The 11,869-nt window shown below is 51.5% G+C and overlaps 1 protein-coding gene and 1 long non-coding RNA gene across 7 annotated transcripts in view; one reads left to right on the forward strand and one right to left on the reverse strand.

The window, feature by feature from the left end:
* The window catches only part of CPNE2 (copine 2), a 55,607-nt gene extending 45,268 nt beyond the window's left edge, over positions 1 to 10,339 (forward strand). For all 6 annotated transcript variants that reach the window (XM_030511544.1, XM_030511545.1, XM_030511549.1 and 3 more), the window contains 4 exons: positions 1,285 to 1,336; positions 2,610 to 2,743; positions 7,123 to 7,359; positions 8,339 to 10,339. In XM_030511544.1, coding sequence (XP_030367404.1) covers positions 1,285 to 1,336; positions 2,610 to 2,743; positions 7,123 to 7,359; positions 8,339 to 8,446 — 531 coding nt within the window. In that variant the 3' untranslated portion in view covers positions 8,447 to 10,339. The remainder of the gene's footprint in view (positions 1 to 1,284; positions 1,337 to 2,609; positions 2,744 to 7,122; positions 7,360 to 8,338) is intronic.
* Positions 4,508 to 8,419, reverse strand: LOC115619394. The gene is made up of 2 exons (XR_003995000.1): positions 7,700 to 8,419; positions 4,508 to 4,635 (listed from the first exon to the last, which is right to left on the reverse strand). It is a non-coding gene; the product is annotated as an uncharacterized LOC115619394 (long non-coding RNA).
* Positions 10,340 to 11,869: the final 1,530 nt, after the last annotated feature.

Here is an 11,869-nt window from a genome sequence, read left to right on the forward strand (position 1 = left end):
TTTGGCACAGCCAGTGTGGGAGCTTTTTGTTTCAGAGCCCTTGAGCTGGTGGCCTGGAAGCCCAGATTGTCCCCTTCAACCTTCAGAGGTGCTGGGAGAGGCACTTGCACATCCTTGGTGCTCCTTAGAGTCTGTTTGCTTCTTATGGTGCCTAAACTGAAGGTAGCAGCCTGAGGAATGCCCAGCCCCCCCGATCTGATGGTTGTTCCCCAAGCAAGCTGTTGACCCATACCGACACTGGAGAGGTTCATACGAGAGGGCAGGAGCCCTGACTCTCCCTTGCACCCGGGCTGTTGAGCTGCCCTGCCTTTGCTGGCAGAGAGGGGTTGAAACCAGCTGTTGCCCAGCATTTCCTGGTTTCTGTCCACAGGTTCTTCCTATGGAAGCAGCTGAGGGAGGTAGTGTGATTACAGCCAGCACTGCTGTTTGGTTTTGCTGGATGGGCTAATGCAATGGGCTGCAGATCAGGGTGTGCAGGCCTACTTGCTGTTGCCTGTGTCCCAGAAGGCATCCTCATGAGAGCATCTCCTTCAGCTTGAAAGGAGGTGCTGAAAGGATCTTGCACATACCTTAGAGGTCAATGAAAACCAGCCCAGATTGTGCTGGTGCTTTCTGTCCATCACGCCCAAGCATTCACGTCACCTCTGCTGTGCTGCCTTTCGCCTTCGTGCAGACCCAGGTGATGAAGCTAATCATCTGCTGGCTTTGCCATGATAGCTGGCATGCCAGATCAGGTCTTCAGCCCAGTTTGCTCTGTGGCTGCCTGCCTCCTGCTGCACCAGGCCACTTGCAGAGAATTGGGGAACTGGGATGCTGCCAGAACTGGGCCTCCCTGTGATGTTAATTGAGTTTTATTGACCCTTTATAACCTGGAATAGGATGAAGTAATTCCTCCTAGTGATTGGTGAGAAGGCCCAGGTGGCTGAAAACATCTCTTCTGCATGCTTTCCCTCTAGGCAGCCAGTAGGAAGCCACATGGGCAAACCTGCTTTGATAGCCGTAGAAGAGCGCATGATGTGATAATTTCAGGTGGCTCCTGATGGGGCGATTGAGGAACCAGTTCATCCTCAAACGCTGCTCAATCCTGACCACATTTGTATTTGCTGCTCCTTGCTGTTTGGGTGGCAAAGGGCTCAAAGTGTTATTGACCCAGGAAGATGGACTGTAACCAAGTCCTGCCCCAGGGAAGCACCAGGCCCAAACCAGCTTTGCAGCATCACCTAAACTGATAGTGAGCAACCTGCTCTGCACTCCATGTTAATTTGGGCCTTTTCTTCTCCACAGGTATCCCATGAGTTTGCCATTAACTTCAATCCCACAAACCCATTCTGTTCAGGTAAGCATCTTTAAAACTCCCTAGATGCCTTCAGTGTCTTCTGTCTTTCCTTCTGCATTTCAATTTCTCCAATAACACCTTGGGCATTTTTCAAGGTGTATTCAGACAGAAATTGACAGTGAAGCAGAGCACATGCTAAGGGTCCCCTCAGAGGAAAGCAGAGAAAATTTGAGGGTGTGTAGGAATGCACAGGGTAAAGTGCAACTGGGTTCAGACAACACAAAATCCTCCTTCATTTGTGATGTTGTGTCCTAGCAGCCGTCTCCTCCTCCAGCAAGCCTGCAAGAAACTAGGCCTATTTAGCAGATGGGGAATTCAGGCTTAATGCTTCATTTAGCAACTGGGGGCTGGTCACAGTCATGGCTGAAGAACTGCTCAGATCCTAAGTGGTTAAGGGCCATCACAGACTCCTAAAGTCATCTGATTTGACCTACCCCAACAAAACGGGGGCTCAGGCAGCCCCCAAACCTTGATGGCTCGCTGGTTCATGGAAGCTGACTGCGAACATCTGTTTTCCTGCTGCCTTGGCTTCATTCAGTTCCTCTCCAGTAGCTGTAAAGAATTCATTGGACATGATTTGTTGCAGGAATTAAATGGTGTGCAGAAGCCACCTGCCAGTCTTACCAGTGACAGGTCCTTCCCGAAGGGCTGGCTGTCAGCTGGTTAATTGTGGAATTGGTCATTTCTGAATTACACACTATGCATCCTTCCAGGAGAGAGCCATTTACCTTGTTCTGGTATGGCAGGAACAGAAGGGTATCTGAAGACTTGCAGGTCCCAAACAGAGTTTGGGAGCTCAGAGGGCGCTTGTGGGATTGATTTGCCATTAACTTCAATCCCACAAACCCATTCTGTTCAAGTAAGCATCTTTAAAACTCCTTAGATGCCTTCAGTGTCTTCTGTCTGCTCCATGTCTGTTTGGGTGTTGGCTATGCTCAGAGACCAGGAGTTGCTTTTCTTTATGCTCCTCCTCTTTGTCTGATACTAAGATTTCTGCGGAACCCCAAGGAAAGCTTTCTTTGACTGTGGGCGCTATGAGAACTCTCTTACCCCAAAAGGTCTGAGCACCTGCTACAAAGCAACTAAGGAGCAAAGTGCTGGTATTAGGAAATTTGAGTTGAGGTGGATAAAACCTGTGGAGCTGGATGGGCAGGAGGGGGATAGGTCTGACTTCAGCCCCCATGACAGTGTTAGCTAATGAAGTCTAATGGGACTTGTGGTGGGCCTGAACTGTGGTGCATTGTAATGCTTGGCTTCTCTGCTTTCCCTGAAGGTGTGGAGGGCATTGTCCAAGCATACTCGGCCTGCCTGCCCCACATCCGCTTCTACGGACCCACCAACTTCTCCCCTATCGTCAACCATGTGGCTCGCTTTGCGGCTCAGGCCACCCAACAGGAGGCCGCATCTGTAAGTCCGTTAGATCCCATGAGGCGATGGCAATCCCCATGGCTTTGGGCAGGGCAAGGCAAAGCCTTTCATGTCTTTCAGGAATGGTGAAAAAGTGATTGATTTCTCCCTAATTCTGACAGGGAAGGGCTGCAAGACATCCCTGGAATGGCTGGGTGGTGGGTATCAAACAGGCCAGTATGCAGTGGAGTCAGGGACATGAGACTGCCCTAGGAAGGGCACCTCAGAGGGGCTGAGGACTGTGAATGCCCAAAGAGGGAAAGGCTGTGTTTGTGGCATACCCTCAAGGACCATTCACCACTACACCAGGGTGAGCTCAGGCTCAGGAGTCCCTGACATGTGCTGGGCAGTAGCTGGCAGGAAACAGGGAAGGACAACTTTGTTCTTTCCTAATTTTTTTCTTAAAACATCTGCTGAACTCTAAGGGGCTTTGTTCTAAGGACGCAGGCCCTGTGCTTATGGATGGAATAATAGTCCTGAGGAGCTTGGGGTTCTTGTGCAGGCAGTCCAGCCACTCAGCAGTCCTGGAACTCCCTGTTAATTAGTCCATCTGAGCATTCGCATCCGTATGTCAAAAAGCTTCTAGTCAGCACAGGGGCCCTATGCAGCCGTGCTCAGTCATGCTGGGCTGGAAGGGAGCCAGAACCAGCCTGGTGTTGGAGGAGGAAGCTGGTGGGTGAAGAGATGCTGGGATGCCCATGTGTGGCAAGAGCTGCAGCTGGTGGTCCAGCCTTGCCAGAGGTGGCCGGCGTGTCCTTTTAGGGGTACAAAGATGCTGTGAGGACTGGAGCACCTCTACTCTGGAGACAGGCTGAGAGAGCTGGGCTTGTTCAGCCTGGAGAAGAGAAGGCTCCTTAAGGGGAGACCTTAGCGCAGCTCCCAGTGCCTGAAGAGGCTGACAAGAAACCTGGAGAGGGGCTTTGGACAAAGGCCTCTAGGGACAGGACAAGGGGGAATGGCTTTAAACTGACCCAGGGGAGATTGAGATGAGATCTTGGGAAGAAGTTCTTTCCCGTGAGAGTGGTGAGGCCCTGGCACAGGTTACCCAGAGAAACTGTGGCTGCCCCATCCCTGGCAGTGTTCAAGGCCGGGTTGGATGGGGCTTGGAGCAACCTGGTCTAGTGGAAGGTGTCCCTGCCCATGGCAGGGGGTTGGAACTGGATGAGCTTTAAGGTCCGTTCCAACACAAACCATTCTATGAGTCTATGATTCTATGAAGACAGTAAGATGGAGCTCACTTGGGTCCCTGTGGCAGCAGGCTGCCCATGCAGGACAGCAGGCCTGGCCCCTGGGTTTAGCTGCCCAAAAGCAGCTCAGCTTGAGCATCAGCACGTGTGTGGCAGGAGCTGCCTTGAGGTAAAAGTTTCTCTGATTCCTGCCTGGAGCAGAGCTGGATAACACCTGAAACCTCCTCCCGTTTGAAAATATCCAAGGGGATATTTTCCAGCGTTGCCTTGAGTGCTGTTACTCTTCCCAGCTGTGGGGGGCACAGGGAAATACTGAATTTGGTTTAATTCCGCACAAATCCAGGTTGTTTCTCAGTTTTTTGTTTCCTGTCTTGGCGTCAGTGAGGGAGGGAGAAGCCACAGGCTCCGTGCTGAGCAGAGGCACTAATCATATGCAAATTGCACCCCTCCGCTGGCACTAATAGTTTAATCAAGGGAGATTTTAAATAATGGGCACTGGCAGTGCCGGCAGAGGCAAGCCTGTGGTGGCTTCTTGGGGTTTTATGGAAGCACAAAGTGTTACTGATGAGTGATCTCACTTCCCTGGGGTCGTCTTCTCTTCCGTCCCATCTTCAACACGTGCAGCAAACCCCCTCCGATGCTGCCAGCTTCGGTGGCTGCCCGGACCTGCCTTCCTCTTGCTTCCGCTCTCGCTTGCTCCCAGCACTTCAAATAGAACCAAAGAACCTAGTCATTTTTCCATGGCAACACGCATCACAAACACGGGAGCTGTCGGCTCTTAAGGGATGGGAGGACTAAAATGTGTCGGTGTTGGGAGGGAGAAGCAGAGGGATTACACACGATTTCACTCTCAGGGAAGCATTAATAAGCTCTCAGGAATTAAAACACACCTTTCCAGCAGGGTCCCTGCATCCAAACCTCCTCTTTTCTTACCGCATGCTGTATAATGTTGCCTAATCCCTTCAAGTCCTGCTCACACATGAGCCTACTGATGTCGTTAGCAGCCTGGTCCCTGCCCCAGCAGCTCAAGGTGGGTACCCGGCTGTGGACCATGGCCGACCCCCGGCATCAGCTCTTATCCCATTTGGCCTCTGAAATATGCCGTGATACACATTGGATGAGCTCTGCTGCCCCCTCTTTTCTGGCAGACTTCCCAGCATTTTTCTCTGATCCCATTATGGATTTCTCATTAAAAAGGGACCAAAGGGAATTACTTCTTTCTGGGTTTCCTCTTTTTGACCACACACAGAGGCCAGGGGGAGTCAGCTTAAAGGTGTTCCCATTATCAGCTGCTCTCCACAAGGTTTTATTCTTCCTCCTGTACTGGTTCCTAGACAGGGTCAGGCCCTAGTCGCTTGTCATGGCCCCATGGAAGAGCATGTAGGTCTTCTCCTGGTCTTACCCTCCAGACTTGGATGACAGACTTGGTCCTACTCTTCAGACCTGCGTCTTCCCATAATTTGCTCTGAAAAGTTTGGATTTAGGGAAAAAGTAAACTCTGAGGGTGCTTTGCAGGCAGGGCTAATAAATCAAAAAGGGTTGGGAAAGGGCTGGCTGTCTGCTGGGAAAATCTCCTCACCCACATCTTTGGGTTGTGTTTAAACTCGACCCAGCCTTCTTTGCACTTGGAGTGTAGCGCTGGACAGTGTTGAGTCAAGATGATGCTTAGGGAAGATTTCAGGAGATGTGGACTAGAGGAAGACCAGGAAAATGGGCTTTTCCAGGATGGCTGTGCTAGTGGTTTTCAGAGGAAATGGAAAGAATGAGGAGAGGAACAAAGGGCTTCAATGCCCTTAAGTGCTTGGTTTTGTCATTTCTGCAGCGCAAGTAAGCTGTGTAATGTGCTAAAATTGAACCATTAGTTTCCCTGGAGGCAGAGGAGGTGGGCTTTTTGGAGGTCCACGTTCCCCAGAATTGCTTTGCTAAGTCCAGCAGGATGCTCCATTTGTCCATCCGCCCATCCTCTCCCTGCTGTGCAGGACCGGCCCCAATCACACTCTTTTCACCATGGGGAGTGGTGCAAATGCTGCTGCTCTGGCATCCCCCCCCCAGCTTCTACCACCCTCTGCATCCCGCCTCGTACCTCCAAGACCCACAGCTTTCTATGAGGCACGGATGAGCCCTGAGCTGGGATGCAGGGGATGCTCCCCATCTGTGCAATGTTTTGATGAGGATCCCACAACTTTAGCTTTTTGCCCCCGTCTCAAACTTCTCCTGGCTGTGACACAGAAGCTCTGCACAGATTAGGCTTTTTCTTCTGTCATTAAGTACAATTAGTAAATCAGCAAATCATTTTGGGGTGGGAGTTGGTTTGTTGTTGGTTTGATCTTTCAAAAACGGGGGTAATAATACCTGAAATGTCTGGGAGCTGCTAAGGGAGGTGATGGTGGCTGCCCTGAGGGGCAGTGAGCCTTGTGCTCCCAAACCAAACCTCATAAAGTTCAAGGACAACTGCAAGGTCCTGCTCCTGGGTCGGGTCAATCCCCAGCACAAATACAGGCTGGGCAGAGACTGGATGGAGAAGCCCTGAGGAGAAGGACTTGGTGGTGTTGGTCAGTGAGAAGCTGCCCATAACCCGGCTTCAGTGTGTGCTTGAGCCCAGAACCCCCCCGTGTGCTGGGCTGCACCCCCAGAGTGTGAGCAGCAAGTCGACAGAGGGGATTCTCCCCCCTCTGCTGCTCTCTGGGGAGACCCCCCTTGCAGTCCTGCCTCCAGCTCTGGGGCAACAACCCAAGAGGGATGTGGAGCTCTTGGAGCAAGTCCAGAGGAGGCCATGGAGATGCTGCGAGGGCTGGAGCAGCTCTGCTTGGAGACAGGCTGAGAGAGCTGGGCTTGTTCAGCCTGGAGAAGAGGCGGCTTCGGGAGACCTTAGAGCAGCTCCCAGTGCCTAAAGGGGCTACAAGAAACCTGGAGAGGGCTTTGGACAAGGGCCTGTAGGGGCAGGACAAGGGGGAATGGCTTTAACCTGACAGGTGGGAGATTGAGATGAGATCTTAGGAAGTTCTTCCCTGTGAAGGTGGTGAGGCGCTGGTACAGTTGCCCAGAGAACCTTCTGTGATTCTAAATCCCCAGGGAACCTGCCTCCCCCCATGTACAGAGCATCCTGTGTGCTCACACTCCACTGGCTCTGGCTGCAGTGTGAAGGTGCACCCACATGCCACTGAGTCTGACCCTCTGCCCTCCCCTTTGCAGCAATACTTCATCCTTCTCATCATCACAGATGGGGTGATCAGTGACATGGATGAGACGAGACATGCTGTGGTGCAGGCATCCAAGCTGCCCATGTCCATCATCATTGTGGGGGTTGGCAATGCTGACTTTGCTGCCATGGAGTTCCTGGACGGGGACAGCCGGGTGCTGCGTTCCCACACAGGCGAGGAGGCTGTGCGTGACATCGTCCAGTTTGTGCCCTTCCGGGATTTCCGCAACGTGAGTGTGGGCAGTGGCGGGTGATTGCAGGCAGGAATGGGGTCTCAAGCCTGGAAACAACCCTGGAAGTGGAGCAACCCCAGGAGAGGCAGTGAGAGGGAAGAGCCCACCTTATCTTGGCCCTGGATTCCATATCCCTCAGTGCTGCTCTGGTGTGGACTATGTAAATCAGTGCTGCAGGCAGGGGCAATAGTGATCCGCATCTCCATAGCATGCTCTATCCGAGCATCCCCCCATCACCACCACCCCTGTCACTGCCAGGCAGGTGGGACCAAAAACCAGTTCACTGCAGCAGGGTTCCTGCAGAAAGCCAGGGCAGTGCTGGGCTCATGTCTCTCACCATGGTCCTATGCTGGTCTCATCCGCACCCGTGATCCCACGTGCCACGTGCTGAGGGCTTAATGCTGGGGTGAGTCCCGACTCCCCCCTGTCCTCTTTCAGCACCTGTGGAAAGGTGTGATGCTGGCACTGGCCCTGCACGGGTATCTTCTGGGGGATGGTGGCCCAGCCCAGCCTTGTGTGTTGGAAAAAAGCTGATTAAGGAAGAAAAAAGAGGGAAAAAAACCATCAGAATGAGATGCTGTTGCCTGCCCATCATGATCGTCTGTGAGTCAGCCCTGGGTCAGATGCTACTGCTGGCACAGGATTGCCAGAGGGTGCATAACATCAGCCTGTACTTATCTTCACTCTTTTTGCACCTAATCAGTGTTTTTCCATTTCACCTGCTGTTATTCAATACCAGTGTTTTTCCTAACCTAGCCTGGATGTTTCAATCCCCCCTACCAGTGAATTATGTCCTGGAGGGAAGGTGTAGTATAGAATATAATTATCTGAGGTGTATAAAATGCTGGCTGCCAGTAGACTCAAGGGGGCATTAAATGAAATGCCACAGTCTGGAGGCAGGGACAGCTCAGCGACATTTGCTCAGTCAGTCCCTATGGCTGTTCTTACACTGGTGTTTGCTCCCTTTCGCCTGCAGGCCCCCAAGGAGACCCTGGCCAAAGCTGTGCTGGCAGAGCTGCCCCAGCAAGTTGTGCAGTACTTCAAGCACCAAAACTTGCCACCCATCAACTCAGAGCAGGCATAGAGCTGTGCCAGATTGTGCCTGCTGCATGTTGCCGAAGCCCGTTGGTCCTACTGGAAATGCATGTTCCACATGCTTTTAAGAGAAGAATACCCCCCTGAAACACTTTGTACTTCTTAATTTAATTGCTAAGTTCTTAAAAGTCATCCCGGAGAAGCGTCTGGATTCATTTTGTACAGTCCCGGCCTGAGGTGACACTGAGCAGTCTGGCCATGCCCTGGTCCTACTCTGTTGAGTCACTTCTCAGTATTGAATGTACTTTGTATAATTTCAGTGGAACAGGATACAATTTTTAGAACAAAACTTGCTTTTTCCAAGCAATGAAATGCTTAATATATTATTAGCATTCAATGAACTGGTCATTGTATAATTCATGTATCTGTGTTGTACCTGTACATCTATCATGCTCTACATTCATTTTTATACTGTGTACATGTTATATTTGTTATACTCAGGTTAATAAAGAAACTTGGACATTTAAAACAAGGGTCTTCTAGAGGAGAAGGTCTGGGAGCACCTTACGAGGTCAGCAGTGCAGGGTGTTTGAGAGTCACACTGACGAGAGCAGCCGCTCACCCTACACTTAGCAGTTCTGCTTGCTGTGCCCTGGGACCAGCCCCAGGCCACCAATGGCAACGTGCTGGAAGATGCTTTACTGGAGGTGGAGGTGAATATGGATGTCCAAGGGAGAGCAGCATCCCCACACCTTCCCCATCAGCTCTCATATTGAGAGCAGGCCAGAGGAGGACTTGGCAGTGTTGGGTGAGAAGCTCTTCATGACCCGGCTTCAGTGTGTGCTTGAGCCCAGAACCCCGCTGTGTGCTGGGCTGCATCCTCAGAGCGTGAGCAGCAGGTCAAGGGAGGGGATTCTCCCCCTCTACTGTGCTCTGGGGAGACCCTCCCTGCAGTCCTGCATCTAGCTCTGGGGCAGCAACACGAGAGGGATGTGGAGCTGTTGGAGCAAGTCCAGAAGAGGCCATGGAGATGCTGCGAGGGCTGGAGCACCTCTACTCTGGAGACAGGCTGAGAGAGCTGGACTTGTTCAGCCTCGAGAAGAGAAGGTTCCGGGGACACCTTAGAGCAGCTCCCAGTGCCTAAAGGGGCTACAGGAAACCTGTAGAGGGGCTTTGGACAAGGGCCTGTAGGGGCAGGACAAGGGGGAATGGCTTTAACCTGACAGGTGGGAGACTGAGATGAGATCTTAGGAAGAAGCTCTTCCCTGTGAGGGTGCTGAGGCCCTGGCACAGGTTGCCCAGAGAAGCTGTGGCTGCCCCATCCCTGGCAGTGTTCAAGGCCAGGTTGGACGGGGCTTGGAGCAACCTGGTCTAGTGGAAGGTGTCCCTGCCCGTGGCAGGGGGTTGGAACTGGATGAGCTTTAAGGTCCTTCCAGCCCAAACCACTCTGTGATTCTAGGATTCAGTGCCTACCTGAGCCGAGGGCAGGGAGCTGGTGTGTGCACACACCATGTGTGTGGGGAAAACGCCAGTGAACCTACAACCAAGTGGCAAAGGGAGCTGCATAGTTCACTGCTGCTTTATACCTAGACATTTTTCCAAGTCTGAGTAACAAAAGCTCCCTGCTGCCTGGGAGAAGATGGGCTGGATAATAAAATCCTGCTTTCCCAGCAGCTCCTTTGAGCTGCTCATCAGCAACATGCTATCTCCAGTGCTAATTGCTGCTTTCTTCTGTTGTTAACTAGATGAAGGGCTTTTGAAGCTGGCAGGTAGAGAGTTGAATACAGTGCAGGGATCACCAGTCTCACTCCAAACTCAGGCTTCATCTCCCTTCTCCCCATTAGCAAAAGCACTTGGGTGGGAGGTTGGCACCTGTGTGAAGCCTACAGCCCATTTGCATGCACGTGAGCTACTGGCTGTGCTCATTGCCGCTGACCACTACCAGCAAATGTGTGGTTGCCACCACTACCACTTAGTCACCAGCACACAGGCTGCCCTGTGAGCCCCACAGCTTGGCCAAAGCACAGAGCCAAAGCTGGTGGTGCAGCTGCTCCGAGCATGGCACTGGGTGAGACCCTATCTCTTAGGAGAGGTGGGACTGCTTCTTGAAGTATTTGCCTTGCAAAGCCACCTTGAATGGGAAAAGCCCAACCAGCATCACCCTTTTTCAAACTGAGAAGCACCTTTGAAGGGTGGCTCACTTAAAAATAATGCTGTACACACAGCTCAGCTTCCAGATCAGAGTTTGTGGCTCTGGAAGAAAATGTAGGGTTTTTTCCTTTCCATTGGAGAACCTCCCATGCAGCTGCACCAGCTAGTAAGCTCTTCTGCTAGTAGAGTGTTTGTGGGGGGTTGTAGTTTTTTTTAACACCTCTGTGAAGCTTTAACTACTAGCACAGACAATATGCCATTTACAAAGCTGTCCCTGGGGAGGGGGTGAAGCACATACTATGCAGTCACGGTTTTCCCTAAATAATAAAGAAATGTACCACCGACTGCTGGCATTGCTGGAGCCAGCTCTTCTGCAGCACATCAGCCCTGGGGCAAGGTTACTGCCACAGCTGCTGATTTATCGTCTGCCCCTTGCACTCCTCATGTCCCAGCATGTCTCTCAGTGCCCTTAAGTATTTTAACATCAGATGGCTTCTAACTGCAAGAAGGAAAATGAGACCAACTGACAGAATAACGAGCTGTGCCAGCTCTGCAGTTTGTTGACACAGGCCAGGCCATGAGAATAGCAGAGGTGGCTCACCCAAAGGTTTGTGTGAGTTCCCCAAGTGCCTTATTCCTGCTTTTTTGGGAACAAGAGGAAAGCAGAGGGCTATCACACCTTTTACTGAATTGCATCTCCTCCTGACCTTGAACAGTCCAACATCCCCTCCTGATCTCACCTGCAGCCTCTGTGGACCACCACCATGACATCTGCTGCAACTGACTGGCAATTCCCCTTACGAAGTTGTCCAAATCAGTCATTTTTCACTGCAGCTGTGTGAAATATCACTCAGGAAAATGACCCCAGCATGTTCACAGCCAGGCCAGGCTGTTCCGACTCTCTCAATAGAGATTATTGATCTAGCTTAATAAAGCCAGGGAGACACCTACATCTCTCACACCAACTGCTCAAGGCTCCTGCAAATTCAATTTTCAAGAAAAACAGGCATTTTTTGGTGCACCCTTTCCATTTCACTCCATAGCTAAGTATGATGAAAGCCATCAAAACCAAAACATTAGGGAAGCAGCAAGCGCTCTAGCTGTTTTCCACCTGAAGGTGCCATAATTATAGTAGCTAGAGAAGAGGCAGGAGCAACTGGAGCAAACACAAGAGGCGCTGGGCAACCCAAAAGAACAGGGGGGGAATTAGTGTTTGTAAGGATCTGATTGTGGAACAGTGATGTGCAAACAGAAAGGGTGTTTGGCTAAGGATAGCTTCACTGTGAGCATAACTCCCCTTGTTTCCTTTGGGGAAGTTCAA

Source organism: Strigops habroptila, chromosome Z (assembly GCF_004027225.2).
Source record: "Strigops habroptila isolate Jane chromosome Z, bStrHab1.2.pri, whole genome shotgun sequence".
In the NCBI taxonomy this organism is placed as follows: domain Eukaryota; kingdom Metazoa; phylum Chordata; class Aves; order Psittaciformes; family Psittacidae; genus Strigops; species Strigops habroptila.